The 20,487-nt window shown below is 49.5% G+C and overlaps 1 protein-coding gene across 2 annotated transcripts; it reads left to right on the top strand.

Moving 5' to 3' along the window:
• Positions 1–11,785: 11,785 nt before the first annotated feature.
• Positions 11,786–20,089, top strand: LOC111146301 (solute carrier family 31 member 2). Of its 2 annotated transcripts, XM_022501791.1 has the most exons (4): positions 11,786–11,879; positions 16,018–16,084; positions 18,196–18,382; positions 19,332–20,089. In XM_022501791.1, the coding sequence occupies exons 2-4, from the start codon at positions 16,018–16,020 to the stop codon at positions 19,498–19,500; spliced, it is 423 nt and encodes a 140-aa protein (XP_022357499.1). In that variant the 5' UTR covers positions 11,786–11,879; the 3' UTR covers positions 19,501–20,089. The 2 variants fall into 2 exon arrangements, with proteins under 2 accessions (XP_022357499.1, XP_022357498.1); XM_022501790.1 differs by lacking the exon at positions 11,786–11,879 and having other exon boundaries at positions 14,886–16,084.
• Positions 20,090–20,487: the final 398 nt, after the last annotated feature.

The raw sequence follows: 20,487 nt of genomic DNA on the forward strand, positions 1-20,487 counted from the left end.
CTCTGTGCCTGCTCCAAGACCTGAGTATACTGCCCAGTGCTGGGAGAGACTGTGTCAGCATAACCAGTGAGAGGAACACAGTTTGTGCTCCAGGAAACCTAACCCTAACCCCAGACCCTAGGACAATGATGTGCCATTTCTAGGGAGTCCATTCCTGGGGGAAAAAATTTCTAGGGGGTCCCATTTCTAGGGGGAAAAATTTCTTTTCTAACAATTACAGAGAAGCTCTGGGTATGAAAGAAAATAGCCTGACACACTATTCCATGAGAGCCTATGTCCACAAGATCACTTGTACATGAGAGTTCAGGTACAACCCGAATATAGATTGACAGGAAATAATATATCCACGCACAGGAACGCTACTCAGCAATTTTTTAAAAAATTGAACTATAGACGATGACAGGGCTGAATCTCAAAGACATTAGGTTTACCAAAAAAAGCCAGACACTAAACAGTATTCACTATGTGATTCTATGTAGATGACATTCTAGAACAGACAATATAAACCTTACTGATAAAAATTAGAACAGTGGTAGAGGGCAAGAGGGAGGTGGTGGAAGAATTAACTAGAAGGTCACACAAGGTAACTTTTTAGGATGATGAAAGTGTTTCTATCTTGTTTGGGGCGATGGTTTTACAGGGGTATATTTTGGTCAAAATTCACCAAAGTGTACATTTATGCCCCATTAAGTGAAGACATTAATAATTTGTAAATTGTGCATCATTTTTAAAAGTCCAAATTGAGGGGAGGGTGAGTCACTTTAGGAAAAAGTGTTTTCCCCATAATTCTACTCACACACACATTCGCTTCTGCACATATGGTTCTATACATAGTGGTTTTATACATATTGATTTTATGGTCACTTTGGGAACATTTTCAGAAGTCATCCTTGGCCTTTTGTTGTTCAGTCAACCCAGCATTGCGTGAGAACCTCACCACATGCCTGGAAACGTCTTGAGGTAGTGGGTTGAGAATACGGAAGCAAACAAGACTCAGGCTCATCGTGGAGGAACCCACAACAGCAGATAGGAATTCAGCCAACAACCACTAAGGCAAGAATGAGGGAAAAACACCAAATATTTTTAGAAGAAGAAGAAAAAGGAGAAGGAGAAGGAAAAGGAAAAGGAGAAAAAGAACAAGAAGAACAAGAAAGAAGAAGGAGGAGAGGAGGGAGGAGGAGGAAGGGAGGGGGGGGAGGAGAAGGGGAAGGGGGAAGAGGAGGGGAAGGCAGAGGAGGAGGAGGAGGGGGAAGAAGAGGAGGAGGAGGGGGAGGAGGAGGGGGAGGAGGGGGAGGAGGAGGAGGAGGAGGAGAAGGAGAAGAAGAAGAATCCACAAGACACTGTGGTGTCAGGGAAACTGAGTCCTGAAAACGGATTTGACAGACCAAGAAGAGAACATTTAATTGCAGGGAACAGCTTATTTCACTCTGGCAATAATTAATCCTTGCTTACTGAGCACCTTGATGGGCCCCCTAAGGTAGACCATTTTGTTTGCCCCTAAGAGAGGGCCTCTGGAATCAGACTGCTTGGGATCTGTCCTTGACCCGCTGTGTGCCCCGAGCAAGCTACATGGCCTCTCTACAAAGATGGGGATCAGCAGGACATTCCCACCATTGACTATCATGCTGATTGGAAAAGATGGTCCATGTGGAGTGGTCAGCATAGAATCAGGTCCACAGTAAAGGCTCAGTGACTGTTGGGTACCGCCCAGCTGACAGCTGTTACTGTCATCCTTCATATATGCCAGGACCTTGGGCAGGCTCTGGAAATTCAGGAGAAAACCCCATGTTTGTCTGACTCAGCTCAGGCCACTACCATAGACTGGGTGGTTTAAACAACAGATAGCTATTCTCACAGTTTTCTAGGCTGGGGAGTCCAAGATCAAGGTGCTGGCAGATTCTGGAGCCTGTGAGAGCCCATTTCCTGGTTTGCAGATGGCTGTCCTCTCACTGTGTCCTCCCAGGGCAGAGAGAGCTTGAGCCCTGGTCTTCCTTCCTTCTATAAGGACACTAATCCCATCTTGGGGCTTTACCCTCATAACCGTATTTAAAAAACCTAATTCACTCCCAAAGGCCCCACTTCCAAATTCCATTGCACTGGGAGTTAGAGCCTCAATGTATGAATTGTGTGGGGTAGAGCGGGGGAATACAAGCACTCGGTCTATAGCAACATTCGAACTGGGGGGACAGAGAAGTTGACAGATCGTTAGAATACTGCCTGTGCTAACAACTTGGCCAAAGAAGGAAATCTAGAGATTCTGTGCAACTGATTATCTTTATTCCTCTCCAGGGGCCAGGAGGAGGGAAATGACTTTCTTGAGTTTTGAGGACACTAGAAAGCACAGTTTGGAGTCAGGTCTCCTGAGTCTCAGTCCGGGGGACAGGGGGGTAAGGGGGGATGTCCACTGTTGTTTATCTCTCCAAAGGAAAAAGACCTGTATCCTTGCTCCTTTGAATTGACTAGAGCTCTGATGAGAGTTTTCTGGAAAGGCCATCTCTCAGTGACTAGAGAGATAATCGAGGTTGCCCCTCTACCCAGTTCTTGTGCTCGGTCCAGTGATACAGCAATACGTGCAAGCAGCTTTCTGGAGGGTGACAGCTTCATCCGCCCCCCTGCAAACCAGGCAGGGATCTGCTGATGGTGATGGTCTGCAAAGGAGGGTGTCTTGGGTGCCCAGAAATGGGAGGAGAATTTCACGAGCTGTATGAGAGTGGGACCCAGACAGACTAGCCCTGGGGCCAGTTAATCACATAGTAAATCAACATTGGCTCCGGCCGGCCAGAAGCAGTGGCAGCCCGGGGGTCTGTCAAGTAAGAGACTGCCCACGAACTCTGCAGCATTTGTGACCCACATGGACTTCCCGGGGGGTGTCTCACAGCCCACACCTAGCAGGCACCCCTTCCCCTAGCCCCCTTCACCGGAAGTGCCACACGCACGTAGACCCACATATGTGTCCACACACGCGCATACGTGATTCCAGCACTCGCCCGCATTCTCAGCTCACATGCTCGCTCACACAAACTCGGACTCGCCCTCTCATTCTGACTCACAAGCACAAAATCACAAACCCTCCAAACACACGTGCACCCATGCACTCATCATGCAGAGGGTCCACTCCTCATCCACATGCAGGTGACCGCCCATCCACGATGCTGTGCTGGTCTCCCGGCCAGTCACGTGTGCTTTGCCAGCAGGGGGCATGCGGGCATGTTCGGGACAGAGTGCCCGGGGGGGATCTGGGTACTCACAGCAAAAAAAACCCTCCTTGACTTAGAGACCTCTGTGTGGTTTTGAGTCTGTAATATCGGAGCCCCAGTCCGGGCAAGGTGTCTGTTGAGGAGACAAAGTACCACCTGCTTGTCTGTTTCCTTGGATTTGCCTCTGAGTCACTGTTGAGGTTTCAGCTCTTTATTGTCAAATGTATATACACTTTTTGTTTGGCTAAATACCAGCCAAAGGAAGATAGAAGTGACATTAATTGTCTAGCCCCTGAACCCGGATTGCCAGCTGCATGGTTAAGGTCTGGGGGTGTTGCCTTTTAGGCTGGAGGCTGTTCAGAACGGCTGTGGTGTGAAGCGGTTCCTCCTGGGACCCTGATGTGCTACTGGGGTCTCAACTTCCCAATCCAGACAGAACCCAAGGGATAGAGCTGTGTCTCAAAGACATTTCCCTTTTTTTTTTTTTTTTTTAAGATTTATTTATTTATTTTAGAAAGAGTGTGTGCACGAGGCAGGGAGGGCCAGAGGGAGAGGGAGAGAATTGCAAGCAGACTCCCAGCTGAGCAGACGTGGGGCTGGATCTTAGGACCCTGAGATCCTGAATCAAGAGTCAGATGCTTAACTGAGCCCCCAGGTGCCCCTCAAAGACATTTGCTGGTGGGTGCGCATCATTTATCCGCTGCTGCCTCAGACTGGGACCAGAGCAGGACTCTTCACAGTGCCTCCTACTCCCACCTCCAGGCAGAAAAACAACTTTTACTGTATCAGAACAGAACCAGCTTGGTCTCTCCCAAGGTGATGGAGTCAAAGCCAAAAAGTTTGTCTCCCACGGGCTCCCGTCCCCACCAGATACGAGCAGTGGGCTCCACTATTGGTTGAGCTGCGTGAGATTGCCATCTAGGGAGTTAAAAGTGATACAGTGTCGGGACGCCTGGGTGGCTCAGTTGGTTAAGCAGCTGCCTTCGGCTCAGGTCATGATCCCAGCGTCCTGGGATCGAGTCCCACATCGGGCTCCTTGCTCATCAGGGAGCCTGCTTCTCCCTCTGCCTCTGCCTGCCATTCTGTCTGCCTGTGCTTGCTCTCTCTCCCTCTCTCTCTCTGACAAATAATTAAATAAAATCTTTAAAAAAAAAAAAAAAAAAAGTGATACAGTGTCAACAGTTTCATCTGTTTCAAATGAATACTTCATTATACCACCGGGAGATAAGGTAAACAAATCCAAATGGTTTTTCCAGTCGGGTCCTTCCTCCAGTATCAACTGATCATTTGATTAACGATCCACTGAGGGCCAGAATATACATAGTAGATAAACAAGGGGATATTAACAAGATGTTGCTGTCTGACTTGTTTTAAGGTTACCCGAGATAAAAATCAGTTTTCTTCCTTTTTTTTACCAAGGGGAGAAAACCTGCTGTAGAGGGAAATTTCCATATACAAACTAAAACCTTGCTTTGCCTAATGTTCCCTTAAGATTAGGAAATAATGTGCAATAGGGATTAAGATTTTCAGGGACACATTCAGGACTCTGCCCCCGGCATGGACCCTCCATAGGGAAAGAGAGATGGGGTCAGCTCACACTTCCTTTCCATAAGAACAGCACAGGGTCAAATCTCTTGATAAGCACTTACTCTTAAAAACCATTTGTGGGTGCCTGGGTGGCTAGTCAGGTAAGTGTCTGCCTTTAGCTCAGGTCATGATCCCAGGGTCCTGGGTTTGAGCCCCTGCATCGGGCTCCCTGCTCAGCGGACAGTTTACTTCTCCCTCTCTCTCTGTCAAAATAAATAAAATCTTTTAAAAAGTATTTGTGTGCGTGTAGCCACATTCAAAGCAGCATTGTTCACAATAGCCAAGAGGTGGAAATAATCCAAGTCCACGGACAAGATGAATAGATAAATAAAATGTGGTATATACATACAATGGAATGTTATTCGGCCTTAAAATGGAAGGAAATCATGACATGTGCTCCAACATGGATGAACCTTGAGAACATTAAGCCAAGTGAAATAAGCCAGTCACAAAAAGACGGATATTGTGTGATTCTGCTTATATGATACATCGGGAGTAGTCGAGCTCATGGAAACAGCAAGTAGAACGGGTGGTTCCCAGGAGCTGAATGGGGCTGGGGAGAGGAATGGGAAGCTGTGGTTTAACAAGTAGGGTTTCAGTTTTGCAAGATGGAAAGTTCTGGAGACAGGTTGCATAACAATGTAAATGTGCTTAACACTGGAAAATGGTTAAGATGGCAAATTTTATGTTGTCATTTTACCACAGTTTTAAAAAGGGCAGGGGGCACCTGGGTGGTTCAGTGGGTTAAAGCCTCTGGGATCAAGCCCCACATAGGGCTCTCTGCTCAGCAGGGAGCCTGCTCCCCCCCACCGCCTGCTTCTCTGCCTACTTGTGATCTCAGTCAAATAAATAAATAAAATCTTTAAAAAAAAAAGTGTTCTGTGAATCAGTTGTCATCCACTGAGTGGGAATGTGTGGACAGCTCTATTTTTCATACCTTTGGATCCTACAGGTGTGGGACAGTCTGAGGGGCTGGACCTCTGAGCTCCATGCAGCTCTGATGGAAAGTTCTCAAAGCCCGTAGTCTTTCTGCAGGAGGCAGGGGTGTCAGGCCTGGGAGTCTTTGGCAGCTGGAGTGGACAGCCTCGTGGCAGGTATGAGAGGAGCCTGTCAGGATAACTCAGGTCAGAAACCCTGTAAGCAGGGAGCCTGTGACTGAGAATTCTTGGCAGTATTCCCCGCCTCGCCCCTGGCTTCGAGAATGAAGGGGTCAGCACAGAACTGTCCTTCCTAGTGAGGCCCAAACAAAGCAGTCTTTTCTTTCTCATCTTGTCTCACGTCCTGTTGCTAGCTCTGGTTTGGCTAAAGGCCCTTCTAGACTGCAGGAAAGTTATAAATGTTAATGTTCCCTTGACAGGCTGAACAATGGCCCTAAAAAAAAATCCAGGTCTTAACTCCTGGCCCCTGTGAACATTACCTATCTGGCAAAGGAGACTTGCACACAGTGTTGAATCGAGGATCCTGCGATGGGGAGATTACCCTGGATTGTCTGGATAGACCCTAATGTCATTGTAGACTCTGTCCTTTAGAGGTAAGCAGGGGACTGGACACAGAATAGTGAAGGCAAGGTGAGATTCTAAGAGAGATTTGAAGTTGCAACCGTTCAGCCCTTGAAGGTGGAGGAAGGTTCCCCCAAGGCAAGGAATGCAAGAGCATAGCTCCAGAAGCTGGGAAGGACGAGGAAAGGACTGTCCCCTAGAGCCTCGGAAGGAGTGATAACTTAATGTCATCCCAGTGAAACTGGTTTCAGACTTCTGACTCCCAGCTGTGAGGAATCCATGAGTGTTGTTTTAAGGCATCAAATTTGCAGTAATTTTTGAAAGCAGCCCTTCATGGTAGGCTGGCTGGCCCATTCCCTCCTTCGTCCCAGCAGGCTTCACACCCACCAGAAGGGGATGAATGGGGAGTCTAGAGGCACTGAAGTGTATCCAGCATTCCTCGGGGATCTCTACTGGAATGTGGGGGAGCAGAGGGAGGGGGATGCAGCATGAGAAATGCCCCAGAAGGGAGAAAGAGAGTCAGGTTCACCCCGGCTCCCTGAGAACGTGGAAGCAGGCTACAGGAACCCCCAGGAGCTGCCCTCCATGTGCTCAATGACCTGGATGAGCAGGGTCAAGTTCCAGAGCAAAGAAAAGGCTCAGAACCCTTGCAGACATGTTTCAGGCAGGGAGGAACCTGGGCTCCGACCGTCAGTCTTCAGAACAACCAGGCCCAGAGTCATCAAAGTTCACCATCTCCAAAAGGGGCAGAGCCCCATGATCAAAGACAGGACTTAATTGCTCACATGTGACTCCTTCTAGCATGTTCCCTGATGCACCCTGAGACTCCTTGATGGAGAGGTTGGGGGAAGCGCCTGGAAGGCCGACACCACAGCCCTGACAGAGCTGCCCATTGGTGAGCATTCTCTGTGTGCCTAGTGCTAAGGTCACTCCCCTCATGGGCTCTTCTGAGGAACTTTATTGCTTTTGTCCCCTGATCATGGTGAATTTTTCTCTCATTTATTTTCTACCTTTTCTTGATTGTCTGTGAGTTGTCCCAAAGCCTTTGTGTGGCGGCAAGACACATTCATAAACAAAAGGTTGCTTTTTTTTCTTTTTAAGTATTTATTCATTTGACAGACAGAGATCACAAGTAGGCAGAGAGGCAGGCAGAGAGAGAGGGGGAAGCAGGCTCCCCGATGAGCAGAGAGCCCGATGCGGGGCTCGATCCCAGGACCCTGAGATCATGACCTGAGCCGAAGGCAGAGGCTTTAACCCACTGAGCCACCCAGGTGCCCTAAATGGTTGCTTTTTTAAAAACACTCTCAGGAAAAGCAAATGTTCAGGACACTCCCCACCCCTGGTTTCACCTCACCTCCCCTAAGTGAACCCAAGGGATGAAGAAGAAATCAGCTGGGTTATAAGTGTCCCTGTTGTCTACGAAGGCCTAACAGATTATTCCCCGAATCTAAAGCCACCATTTTATTTTGTCCGAGATCTCGTGGGACAGGACTTGGCTGTACTATTCTTGCTTGGAGTCTCTCACACGATTTCACTAAGCTGTCTGCCAAGGCCACGGTCATCTGAAGGCTTGACAGGGCTGGAGCTCCAAGGAGGATTCCCTCATGGGTTGCCAGCTGATAGCTGGGAGACCAGCGGGCCGCCAACTAGAGCATTTACGTGGAGCCTCTCCATGTGGCCTGGGCTTCCTCACAACACAGTGACCTCAGAGAATTCAGGGTTTTTTGTTTGTTTGTTTGTTTGTTTTAATACTTAGTAGCTCCCAGCCCTGAAAGTGGGAGACCTAATATATAAAATCTTCACTGCCTTAAAGAAAAAAACAACTTTCAGGGAGCCTTGGCGCTCAGTCAGTTAAGCATCAAACTCTTGATTTCAGTTCAGGTCACCATCTCAGGGTTGTAGGATCAAGCCCCGCTTGAGGATTCTCTCCCTCTGCCCCTCTCCCTGCTCTCCTGCGAGCGCTCTCTCTCAAATAAATAAATCTTTTTTTTAAAAATAACTTTCTTGAGACATAATTCATATACCATAAGGTGTAAAAGTTTACTATAGTTACAGAGTTGTACAACCACTACCACTATCCAATTTGAGAGGTTTTGTACCACCGAGAAGGAACCCCACACCCATTACCTGTCACTCCCCTTTCCTCCCTCCCTCCAGGCCTGTCCTGGTGGTGGAGGCCCTTCTGCCCCTCTCTATGACCAGCTGGGCCCACCGTGCTTCTTCCTGGGTTGGCCAAAAGCTGGCCCAGAGGCCCCTTGCTCTGGGCCCTCAGTTCTCACTCCTTCTTCTAGGCTGAGGGATTCCGTGGGTGGGGGGAGGGCAGCCCTGCTTTTCCTTGTGCTTCTCCATAAATTATTTTCTCACTTTTGCCAAAAGCATCCTGTCTCACAGGCTGCTTGGCTTTCTCCCACTTCCTTCCTCTGAAGCAATGAAGTACAAGCCATGAACCTGCTGGGATTCATTCATTCATTCATTCATTCATTCATTCATTTAATACACATTTATTAACAGTCTGCTTTGTGACGTGAAATGTTTTAGGAACTGGGGGTGCCTTTCTGAACAAAAATACAGAAATCCCTGTTCCCCTGGATCTGTTTGAGTGGAGAGAAAGGAACAAGGAATAACCAAATTAAAGAGCATGTCGCAAGGTGATGAAGACTACGGGGACATGCATACAGCAGAGTAAGCAGGACAGGGACTGTGAGAGGGATGGCAGTTTTAAATAGGGAGGTCAGGGTAGGCCTCACCAAGAGATTGACATTCAGGAAAGACAAGGGAGAAATGCAGGGAGAAAAGCCCACGTGAAAAACCCTTTACTGGTTCTCCTTTGTCCGTGAATAAATTCCTGACCTTAAACATGGCCTTCAGCTTGTTCGTGGCCTGGATCCCGCTTTCTCCAGTCCCACCAACACAAAGTCCACTACATAAACACACGCACGCACGCACGCACGCACGCACGCACACTCTGACCAGCCTTGAATGTGTGGACTCTCCCTGTGTCCCACACAGCAGGTAAGGAATGTTACTCACAGCACAAACATAACATAACAGGGTTCATGAGAGAACACAGGAGGCTAGCTGAATGGAGCAACATGGAAAAACAAACAGAAGTCCTAGCTAGCTATAGGGACGCCTGGCTGGCTCAGTTCGTAGAGCATGCATTGCTTGATCTCAGGGTTCTGAGTTTGAGCCTTATGCTGGGTGTCAAGAAAAAAAAAAAAAAGAGGCTTAGCCATAAAGTGAGGCTTCCGACCTCAAGCTCATTCATAACTGCAGATCATTGGCATGTAGCGGAACTGTCAGAGGTCATCCATTCCACCCCTCAGTGGGGCCCAGAGAGGGATGGTGGCATTCTTGAGGTCACACAATCTTAGCTGCACACCAAAGTCAGTTATTCTGCAGGAATAACATTTTATGCATGCAAGGTTTTTTTTTTCTTTCTTTCTTTCTCTCTCTCTTTTTTTTTTTTATGAGACTTCAAGTTCCTCTATTGAGTGTCAGAAGGAGAAATGACCGGTTAGACTTCCCCTCCACCAACAGACCACGGCTGAGCTGAGTGCCAAAGTTAAAGGGCCAGTTGTGGATTTCTGTTGTGGATTTCTGTGACACCCAAGGCAGCACCGTCTTTCCTGACTGAGGATTCTGTCCAGGGGCTCTAGGTACATGCTGGAAAACAAGGGTGGACTCTTTGTTTTTCCTCGGGAGGAGGGGACTGTCAAAACACAGAATCCGGAAAGAATCTTGCCATGGACCGAGGCTTGGCCCACTCTGGTGTGATCTTATGAGTTGGGATTCTGTGGCTGGCACCAAATTCTTTGCCTGGGGCCAGACGAGGGGAGTCTCTGATGGCTCAGAAAGAAAAGGGGGCATTTTAGAACTTCAGGGCTAAAGTGTGATAAGCATAACACACATGAGGAAGTTAGAACTAAGTGAGAACGTCATCAGATTGGGACAAAGCCAACAAAAACAGTCAAATGAATGACGCTGTGTTGTCAATACTTCTATAGAAGGATGGAGGTGGGGGGTGGTGAGGGAGTGCATGAGAGGCTGCTTATGTGAAGGTCAAGTCTTCTTACTCCTACTTCCCCAGATGATTACACCTAAATCACCTAATCCCTCCCAAGCTCTTGGGGCCGAGATGCTTCAAGAATATCCATAAGCCCTTCTCCCCACTGCTTCCTTCATGGGCCAGTGCCTCCCTCCCAGACCTCCTCATGATCTCAGTCCCATATTCTCTCCCTGAGGCTGCTCCCATCCCTGAATTCCCTCTAACCCCCACTGTCCTTCAGATCGAGGTTCTTAGAAGCTGCGTGACCCTGAGCAAGAGTCTTGACCTTTTGCAATCTGCTTCCTGTCTAGAAGCATTTGTACTGGTGATGAACAGGCCCACCACTTATTGAGCAAGCTCCCACTGCCTGGTTCTGTGCTGAAAATTTAACATACATGTCTTCGTCTAAGCCTCACAACACACCTATGACATAGATTCTGTTGTTATTTTCATTTTATTGACCAGGAAACTGAGGCTCAGAAGCATAAAACCATTTGCCTGAGGTCCCATAGCCAATACTTGACTAGCTCAGGATTTGAACCGAGGTCATACTCCAGGCTCAAGTCCCCTAGTACTGTCTCTGGTAAGGTTTCTCTGAGGATTCTCTTTTCCCACAGGAGGACTAGCAAAGGGTTACTAAGTATATTTAAAAATGAAATACTGTTAGGGACACCTGAGTGGCTCAGTACATTAAGCAGCTGCCTTCAGCTCAGGTCATGATCCCAGGGTCCTTGAATTGAGTCCTACATCAGGCTCCTGGCTCAGTGGGGATCCTGCTTCTCCCTCTCCCTCTGCCTGCTGCTCCCTCTGCTTGTGCTCTCTCTGTCAAATAAATAAATTAAAATCTTTAAAAATAAATAAATAAATAAATAAATAAAAATTTAAAAAAGAAATACTGTTAAAGGTCGCTCATCCACCAGAAAAGTCTCCCAGTCCAGGCACCAAAACCAGGTGGGTGAAATGGACAGACAACACACTAACAGAGATACCAATAAGAAAAAAGTTTATCACCCTAGTAACCCAAGAAATACAAGTTAAAATTAAAACTGTGCATTGCTTTTTGCTTATCAGATTGGGAAAGATAGGAAAAGAATGACTACATTAAAGCCCCGGGGCATGATTTCATTTACTCCTAATTTGTTGCTATTTTGTCCATAGAATGGACTTGACAATTTTTCCACTCAACATGTTAAGCTTCGCGAGGTTTATTAGAAGAGCAATAAACTCTGTAAGGATAGTTGCAGAGACAAGTCAAGTGCAAAACAAGGTAAGGGGCCAAACAGAGCGCAGCAGGTGGCCCGCGCTCCGCCTGGGGCTCAGGCTGGCGCGCCGCGGGCTCCATACGGGTGGGTGCGCTCCAGGCCGCCGGGAGTGAAGCCACGCGCGGGGACCACAACTCCCAGGTGCCCGCGCGCCTGCCTCGCCACGACCATGTGACCTCGCGGCCCAGATCGCGATCGCGGCGGCGGGGGCGAGTCGGACTCGGAGCGTGGAGTCCCCAGCGAGCGGTGGCGGTCCCTGCGCCCGCCCGGCGCGCTCACCTCCAAGGTGAGTCTCGCGGTCACTGTCAGCGGCCACGCGGGGAGGGTGGACGGGAGCAGGGTTGAGGGGACGCGGGAGGCGGAGCCGGCGGTGGCTTGCCTGTGTTTTTTTCCCTTATCCGTGCCTCCTGCTGGCAGTCAGTCCGGCCCCGACGAGCAGCGGGGGCGCGGTGGGTGAAGACAGACTTGGCGGGGGGGGGGGGGGGGCGTCCCCTGCCCTGGACGCAGTGACTTGGGAGAGATTCCGCGGGGTCCCCATCAGAAGGAAAAGCCCCGCGCACTTCACGCACCGAGCGCACGCCCCAGGGCCGGTTCCCTGTCCTGGCAAGCTGGTGGTCTGAATCTCAGGTCCAGCTGCTTTCCATCCTCCCTACGTTTGGGTAGAAGTCGCGTTTCACACAAACTGACTTTTTAGGCAGAATTCACCGGGGGGTGGAGAGAATGACAGCTTGCAAGACTTCTTTTGATCTTTGAAAAAATCATCATCACCCCCATGAATATCATAGAATTTAAGATACAGGAAGCCAATACTGGTCATTTAGTCAAACGTCCTCCCCCACCACCTGCTAGCCTTCTAAAAGGGGAAATAGATGGGAAGAGCTTGTGAAAAGTTCCTGAGCCAGGCAAGTGCGGGACAAGGACCTTAACCTCCCCCTGAACTGTTGGGTTTATTAACGAGAGAGCTCTTCTCGAAGTCTAAGTAACCTCAAATGCGAACATAAAGAAGAAAACAAGTCCCTGATTGCTCTCTTCTTCACCACAGCCCCTCCCTACCCAGGGTGGGGCCCTGAAGAAGGCGCAGATAAGTAAGACTTGGGGCTGGAGGCTGAGATTCTGCCTAAGTGGAGAAACAAAAGTAGGGTGCTGCCGCCTCCGTACCTGACCACAGGGCCCTTTAATTTTTTAAAAAAGATTTTATTTATTTGACAGAGAGAGAGAGAGATCATAAGTAGGCAGAGAGAGAGAGAGAGAGAGAGAGAGAGAGAAACAGGCTCCCCGCAGAGAGCCCAGTGTGGGGCTCAATCCCAGGACCCTGAGACCATGACCTGAGCTGAAGGCAGAGGCTTAACCCACTGAGCCACCCAGGCATCCAGGACCCTTTAGTTTAAATGCAGCACCAAGTCGGGATGTGCTGATTTGAATTTTTCTCCAGTGAAAAAGGAGGAGTGGGTGAGCCTTTGTCCTTCCTGGACTCCTCACTCCCCAGTCAGGTGGAACTACTGTCTGGGCGCTTCCAGCCTGGAACATAGTAAACAGTCTGTCTTCCTCTGGCTGCCTCCTGCTCCTCCTGCTTCAGAAGATGCCATAGCCATCTGCCTTCTTGGCCCAATTAGGTGTCTCCCCGTGGGGGGGACCTTCCTCCCCAGCACCCGCAGGAGGCCTCCCCTGTGCCTCCTCACTGACTGCATTCACCCTGTTGTAATGATCTGTTCCCTTCCCTCTCCCCTAACAGATGGTTTGTCTCTCGAGGGCCAAGGGCTGTCTCCATATCTCCAGCATCTGCACCCCTAGCAAAACCAAAGTCAGTGTTTGTCAGCTGAATTACTTTTATTGCTTTGTGGGTGCTCAAGTCTACAGCAAAAGCTTTGAGGCCCCTGAGACAGCTGGCCCAGGCCCAAGGATGATAGAAGGAAGCCAGTTAGGGAACTTCTCTGATTAACTAGCCGTTGGGGACATTCCAGTCATGCCAGTTGCTTTATTAAGTGAACTCAGAGAAGGGGCATGGTGCAACGCCTGCCACCTTCCCCACCGCGGAGGTGGTGCTCGAGGCTTCTGCTGAAGCTGAATGAGCGGAACTCCAGTGTAAATGGAGTTTCACAGGATGATTTGGACTTGTTTTCGCATGTCCGTCTTTCGCGAACATTTTGCCATATTGACAAACATGCTTTTTGAAATCATAACGAGGGACGTCTCTGGATAGTAGGACTCAAAATAATTTCTACTTTCTTTTTGGTACTGTTACAGCTTTTACGTTAAACAAGTACCTCCCTCACATTGGGGGAGTAAGAAGCTGTTTTTATTTTGTAATTCTTCCACATGATTTTTTTTAAAAGATTTTATTTATTTATTTATTTGACAGAGAGGGGTGGGGCAGTGAGAGAGGGAATACAAGCAGGGGGAGTGGGAGAGGAAGAAGCAGGGTTCCTGCTGAGCAGGGAGCCCGATGTGGGGCTCGACCCCAGGACCCTGGGATCACAACCTGAGCTGAAGGCAGATGCTTAACTATTGAGCCCCCCAGGCACCCCTTAATTCTTCCACATGAGTTTTAAATGACTGCCTAGATTTACATTTTCTTCTTAGGAGGTCTTGGGCAAATCCCTTCCCCTGTTGGGACTCATTTTCCCCACCCGGGAATGAAATGGGGATAGAGAGGGGCCAAGTTGGACTAGATCAGTGTTTTTCACACTGAGTTTCAGCGGAGTTCGGAGTGCTCTCCCCTCTTCACTCAGTGCCCTGGTTTTATATGGTGGAGTTATAAGGAGGATTTTATTTGCTGGTAATCCCTGACCAAGGGAAAACAAAGAAAGAAAGAGAGGGAGGGAGGGAGAAAGGAAAGAAAGGGAGAAAGAAAGAAAGACTGAAAGCCAGAGGACTAAAGCCTCTGAGAAAATTATATGTCCCGGGGATGTGCTGCCCAGCCTGGTGACTATAGTTAATACTACTGTATTGTATTTTTTTTAAGATTATTTGTTTATTTATTTGACAGAGATCACAAGTAGGCAGAGAAGCAGGCAGAGAGAGAGGAGGAAGCAGGCTCCCCGCTGAGCAGAGAGCCCAATGTGGGGCTCGATTCCAAGACCCTGAGATCATGACCTGAGCCGAAGGCAGAGGCTTTAACCCACTGAGCCACCCAGGTGCCCCCTGTATTGTATGTTTGAGAGCTGCTGAGAGAGGAGGTCTTAAAAGTTCTCATCACAAGAAAAAAAAAATTGTAACTTTGTGTGGTGATGGATATTAACCAGTCTTAACTGTGGTGATCATTTCACGATAATGTACAAATATCGAATCAGGTTGTACACTCGAAATTAAAATAAAGCTACATGTCAGTTGTACCACAATAAAAAAAAAAAAAAACCTTTCTAAGGACACTCTGGGTCTAACATTTGGGGAGTCTAATACCTGCCTTAGAAGGCAAAGGCTTCTGTCACCCGATGCCACTTGCCCAGATCTCCTCGGCTGGAGGGCGGAGTCACTGTTGCTGACCGAGGTCCTACTTACCCAGTGATGAGAGGGGACCTTCCTTTCCCCACCCCAGGACAGTGAACTAATATTCATCCCTCTGGCTTTAATCTTGCCAAACACAGTCATTAAGCCTGGAGTGGGTACTGAGGATTGCCACCCGGCCTCCTTCTTGTCCTCCTTTCTTGGCAAGCAGGAGACAGCCTAGTATCCTGGAATGCACAGCACCCGGGCATCCAGCTGGACCCGGCTTTGAATCCAAGCTCTGCCAACTTACTAGCTTTGTGACCTTCAGCAAATGATTTAACCCTTTGGAGCCTAGTGTCTCCAGTTTTCTCTTCTATGTGATGGGCCTGACCGTCCCTGTCACACAGAAGACGGTTGTGAAATGAGGTAATGTACGAGAAGCGATTGATGCCACCCCGAACACGGGCTGGGTAAGGCGCTCTTTGAGAGGGGTGTTCAGATGCGTGCGGCATGGTCTGTGCGTCTATCCTTGTTCTTTCCATAAGTCATCAAGGGCAGAGACGTTAAACTTTGTCCAGAATGCTGTGCACAGAATGGGGTCAGCAAATGTTTAATGAATGAGTGGACAGATGTGGAGTCGCATGGAGACAGCAGCCCCTGGCCCCTCCATGATACACATGGCCGGAACAGAATGACTGGGGCCCCAGGGGGGACATCTCAGCATGACCTGAGGACACTGACCTGTGTGGTACCCCCGTATCTCACGTCCACCTCGAGTAGGGCCATCTCAATGATAGCTCTGCTGCTGACCCACTGTGGGACCTTGGGTAAGTGTCTACCCTGTCTGACCTCAGTTCGTCCTGATGACCACTAGTGGGCCCTTCCAGCACTTAAGACCAGTGACCTCGTTCCTCTGGGCCTTTAGGGGAGGCTGCTGGAGAGCATTAGGGACCAGGACTCTTACTGCCTTGAGCAATGCAAATTCCCTTTTCTTTCAGATGCATTTCATCTTCTCCAATGAGGTGGTGCTTCTGTTTGATTTCTGGAGTGTCCACAGTCCTGCAGGTAAGAGTGGGGAAGCCTAGCCTTGTAGCTCGGAAAGCCTTGTAGCTCTGGGCAGTGGAGAGCCCGGTTCCCTTTAGCGCTACCCTCTGTGGACATTCAGATGAGCCTGACTCCTCTTTCATAAGCACTGAGCAGGAAATTGGCATTTATAATTCCAAGCACTGCTCTTCACGTCACAAAAGGCTCCATTATCTCACTGATTGTCACAAGGCCCAGAGAGAGGCCAAGGATACAGCCTTTGCCTCTATGACATGAGAAGGAACTGAAGCTCAAAGAGGGAAGAGGGTCACATAGCGAGTAAGCATCCGAGCCAGAGCTCGATCGAGGCCTCCTGTTGCCTCTCAGCACCCACCTAGCACCTACCTCCTACCATGTCCAGCACCAGCTCAGAAGTCCAGAACAGCTGCTGCTGGCTGGACCTCAAATGAGGCACCAGTTTGCAAGAGAATGGTATTGCTTTGACTTGAAAAGGCAGAGCTGGGCGCAAATTCATGATGTAGTTGTTTCAACTTAAGTAACTGTATCTTAAAAAGTAGATGGGAAATGTCCCAAGTGCCCAGGCCTGCAGGTGCTGATGAGATAAATCACGGTCATCCCTACAGCGGGTCACCAGCCCCTACCACCCCGTAAGCCCAGTCATTGTAGCATTCCTTCTCAAGGTTCTGGGTTAACTGGGCTCGGCTAAGCGGTCCCCACTCACAGCCTGTCACGCAGGTGTGGTCAGACAATGGCTGGAACTGGAGTCCTCCTGAAGGCTTCCTCACGCTCGTGTCTCCCAGTTGCTGCTGGTTGTCAGCGAGGACCTCTGGCTGGGGGGTTGCCGGCGGAACACCAAAATATGGGGTGTCTCCTAGGGCCTGGGCTTCCCTGTGGCAGGGCAGCTGGGTTCCAGGAGCGAGTGTGTCAAGAAAACAAGATGGAAGTGTACGGGATTTTTAAGACCTTAGCCTTGGAAGTCACAGAGCCTCACTTCCACCTTGCTTGGGTGAGGAAGTCACAAAGGTCTTCTCAGCCTAAAGGGAAGGGGCCGTGGACCACACACTTGACGGCAGGGGTGCTGACACTGTAAGAAGAGCATGTGGGGTGCGGTGAGGTGAGGTGGCCACCCTTGGACAATAGACTGTATCACAGATACTATGAAGCCACAGAAATAAGGCAGATCTGTGTACAGGGAGGGGAACCTCTCTACGAGGTGTACTTGGATGATGTCAGACGTGGAAGCACACACACAGGTCGATGCCTACAGTGGGTATCCCTGGAGAGCTGCAGAGGAAAAGGCTCTGGGGAGAGGACTGGGGTTTTAGGGACTGGGCTGGGAAGACTTACCTTTCACTGTATACCCTTTGGTCCCAGTTAAATCCGTACCATGTGCATGTAATTACATGTAATTTTGTATTTTAAAATATCACCTGCATCTTTTGTAGATGATTTCCTCCTGGAAGCCCAATAAAATAACTATAGCTGATGTATTTAGTATCCCTCCTCATCTTGTAAAAGAGAAGTAGCAATTAGCCACTAATTTTACAGCAGCTCTTGTAAGCACTTCATGTTTTCTGTAAAATAACTTAGTGGTGTTTTCCACTATTATAAAAGCATACACACAGCACTGACTTCGGAAAATTAGGTGAGAAGAAAAAAATCCTTTATATCCTAGTTTGCTGAGGTAATTATAACTCCTTTGTTGTATCTCCCTCCTTCCAGACTTTTCTTTATACACACTCCTACTCAGGACCTTGCTGTACATGCTCTTTGCCTAACAAGAATTCCTGACAGAGACTTGTGCCACCTGCAGGGGTTGCCGCTGGGGGCAGTGGTGTGTGACCTCTTTACCCTCAGCCCCTGGCTTTCCAGACCCTGCTTTTCTTCCTGATCTCACAGCCGTACCCCAATTGGCCATCCTTTCCAAGAAAGAGCTGGAGGACAAAGAGACAGTGAAGTTCTGAGCCCAAGGAGGGTGGGGAGGAAGATGCCAGAGAGAGGGAGATGGAATGGATTCAGGAGGACCAGGTGGAGGTGCTCTGCTGCTCCATATCCCGAGTCCTGGGGGAAGTTGCCAGAAGGGGATCAGGCCTTGCTTGGCCAGGTCTCTGCAACTCGGCTCTGTTTCATAGGCATGGCCCTTTCGGTAGTGGTGGTCCTGCTCCTGGCTGTGTTGTATGAAAGCATCAAGGTTGGCAAAGCCAAGCTGCTCTACCAGGCCGCCGTGAGCCTGTCCATCCCCACCAGCCAGCTCACTGAGGAGACAGACCAGGATTCTTCTGGCTCAGACTCACCCCCGGTCAGCAGAACCCGCCTCAGGTAACAGGCATAGCATACTCACATTCACCATGAGAGAGGCTGGGCCCAGAGGGCTAAAGCAAACAGGCCCGAGGAAGGACTTGCCAGAGTGCTAACAGGGAATAAGTAGTGAGGTGAGCTCGAGCTCGGGTCTCTTGATGCCTAGGCCAGAGCTCTACGAACAGCCACTCGGGAGACTCAGATCTTCAGAACTCTGGTGCAGGCCTCAGTCCAGCAACACGGGCATCCATCCAGTCCTCCTCCAGATCTCAGCAGCCTTTCTTAGGTCACTAAGGCTTCCAAACCCAGGCTGGAATCTGCAGCTGTTCCTACACAAATAGTAAGGCTTGCTGTCTGCAGCGGACCAGTCTTGGCAGAGGAGCTCCCACTTCCCTCCTTCCCATCCCAGTCTGCTAAGGCCGCGCCACGGGGTCCCACGTCGGCCCTCTCTCCAGCTCTAGCGGTGCTTCCCGAGCCTTCCTTTTCCTTACACGGGTGTCTCTGCTGTTCACACCCAGCCTGCAAGGGAGGTATTCTTATCCCTCCTTTACTGACGAGGAAATTTTAAGTTCAGAGAGGTTAAGATATCTGTGCTAAGCTACAGTAAGTAAGTGGCTGAGCTAGTAGATTCAGAAGGAATCTCCCACAGCGGGTTCAGAAGGAAAAACCTACCTGCCTTACTGATGATTTTGTATTATCCTTTATCAGACATGACAGGATACATGTCTCATTTCCCCTTTTTGCCTTGGATGCTAGGAAGCTCAGAGCTGAATGTAGTAGGGATGTGATTACCCAAGGCTCCTTGTACAAGCCCCTGGCCCCTAGCAGTGGTTTCTCATGTATCTCTTCAGAAAGAAGTCTCTTCTGGGTCCAGCACACAAATATAAATAAGCTAGTCCTGTAACTCAGCGGCTCTAATTCCTGACACCATCTCATTATCAACATTAACTTGACTCTCCTTGTCATCTAGGTGGTTTTTCTGTCACTTCAGCCAGTCTCTAATCCACGTTGTTCAGGTGGTCATAGGCTACTTCATGATGCTGGCCGTCATGTCGTACAACACGTGGATCTTCTTCGGCGTGATCCTTGGCTCTGCTGTGGGCTACTACCTGGCCTACCCGCTCCTCAGCATGGTTTAGCTGGTGAGGGCTCTGCAGGCACCGGGGGCCAGAGCGAGCTGCGGCCCCCTCCTGCAGACACCGAGCTTCCAGCCCTGTGTCTCCCGTGTCTTCTGATGGTTGTTCCTCGCCACGCTCCCAGCTCCTGACACGTCCTGCCGATGCCAACACTTGCTGCTCAGAGTTCAGAGGCCCCTGCAGCTACCTCTGCCCTCAGCCAGCCTGGACGGGGCCCAGGCTGGGCGTTTTGTGCCTGAATAAGGCTGCTGTGACCTCAGGGAGAATGAAGAGACCAGAACTTGAGGGCAGAGTTGCTGAGCCCATGAGGACTTACCTCTCTGACTCAAGATTAAGAATTTCCAAAGATCTTCAAGACAGGGAGAGGGGTTCTGGGTGATGAAGGCCACGGAAGCTGCATACCTTCTGCCCTCGCGTTTTGTGCCTTATAAAGAGGAGCACCTACCACTGGACTTCCTGACCTCTTCTGTATTTGAGGGACGGAGATCGAGATTGCTCCTTTGTCTCACCTTTCTGCCTCTGGGGCACATAAAGATGGTCTGTTCTGCGGATCGCGGTGACAAACTAAGATTTTTCATTTTTTCCCACTAAACTCCTGGTTCGCAGTTTTGCACATGAATCCAAAATTTTCAGTGAAGTGACTTCATCGGATTCCCGATGGATATAGCAGCATCTGCTAGGAACTGTTTCTCTTTCTTGTGGGGCATGACAGCAGGTTCAAGGCCGAGAAGCGAGACTCTTCTCAGGGCTCCTGACCTATCCGCTGCATGGTGAGCTGCTCCCATCAGACGGCACTGCCTGCGGGAGGAAGGCAGTCTAATGGCTTGAGGGGCCCGGGGTGCTTCTCAGGACCCCAGGGCTCCCTTCCTGCTCCTGCTTTGATGCAGAACAGAGAACTACACTGAATATTCAGTACTTCGTGTTCTCTAGTTCGAACTTACTGCTCACCCATCACATCTGGTGGGCAAACACGGTTAAGCCACAGGGAGT

This window comes from Enhydra lutris, unplaced genomic scaffold, assembly GCF_002288905.1.
Source record: "Enhydra lutris kenyoni isolate GAN:26980312 unplaced genomic scaffold, ASM228890v2 scaffoldscaffold13, whole genome shotgun sequence".
Taxonomy (NCBI): Eukaryota; Metazoa; Chordata; class Mammalia; order Carnivora; family Mustelidae; genus Enhydra; species Enhydra lutris.

What these genes read in the sequence shown, in the direction of transcription:
- LOC111146301 (XM_022501790.1), top strand. Translation starts at nt 15,883, where the DNA reads ATGACCACTAGTGGGCCCTTCCAGCACTTAAGACCAGTGACCTCGTTC. An exon ending in GAGTGTCCACAGTCCTGCAG is followed by an intron (nt 16,085 to 18,195) that starts GTAAGAGTGGGG and finishes TCTGTTTCATAG; the next exon opens with GCATGGCCCTTTCGGTAGTG. An exon ending in GTCAGCAGAACCCGCCTCAG is followed by an intron (nt 18,383 to 19,331) that starts GTAACAGGCATA and finishes CTTGTCATCTAG; the next exon opens with GTGGTTTTTCTGTCACTTCA.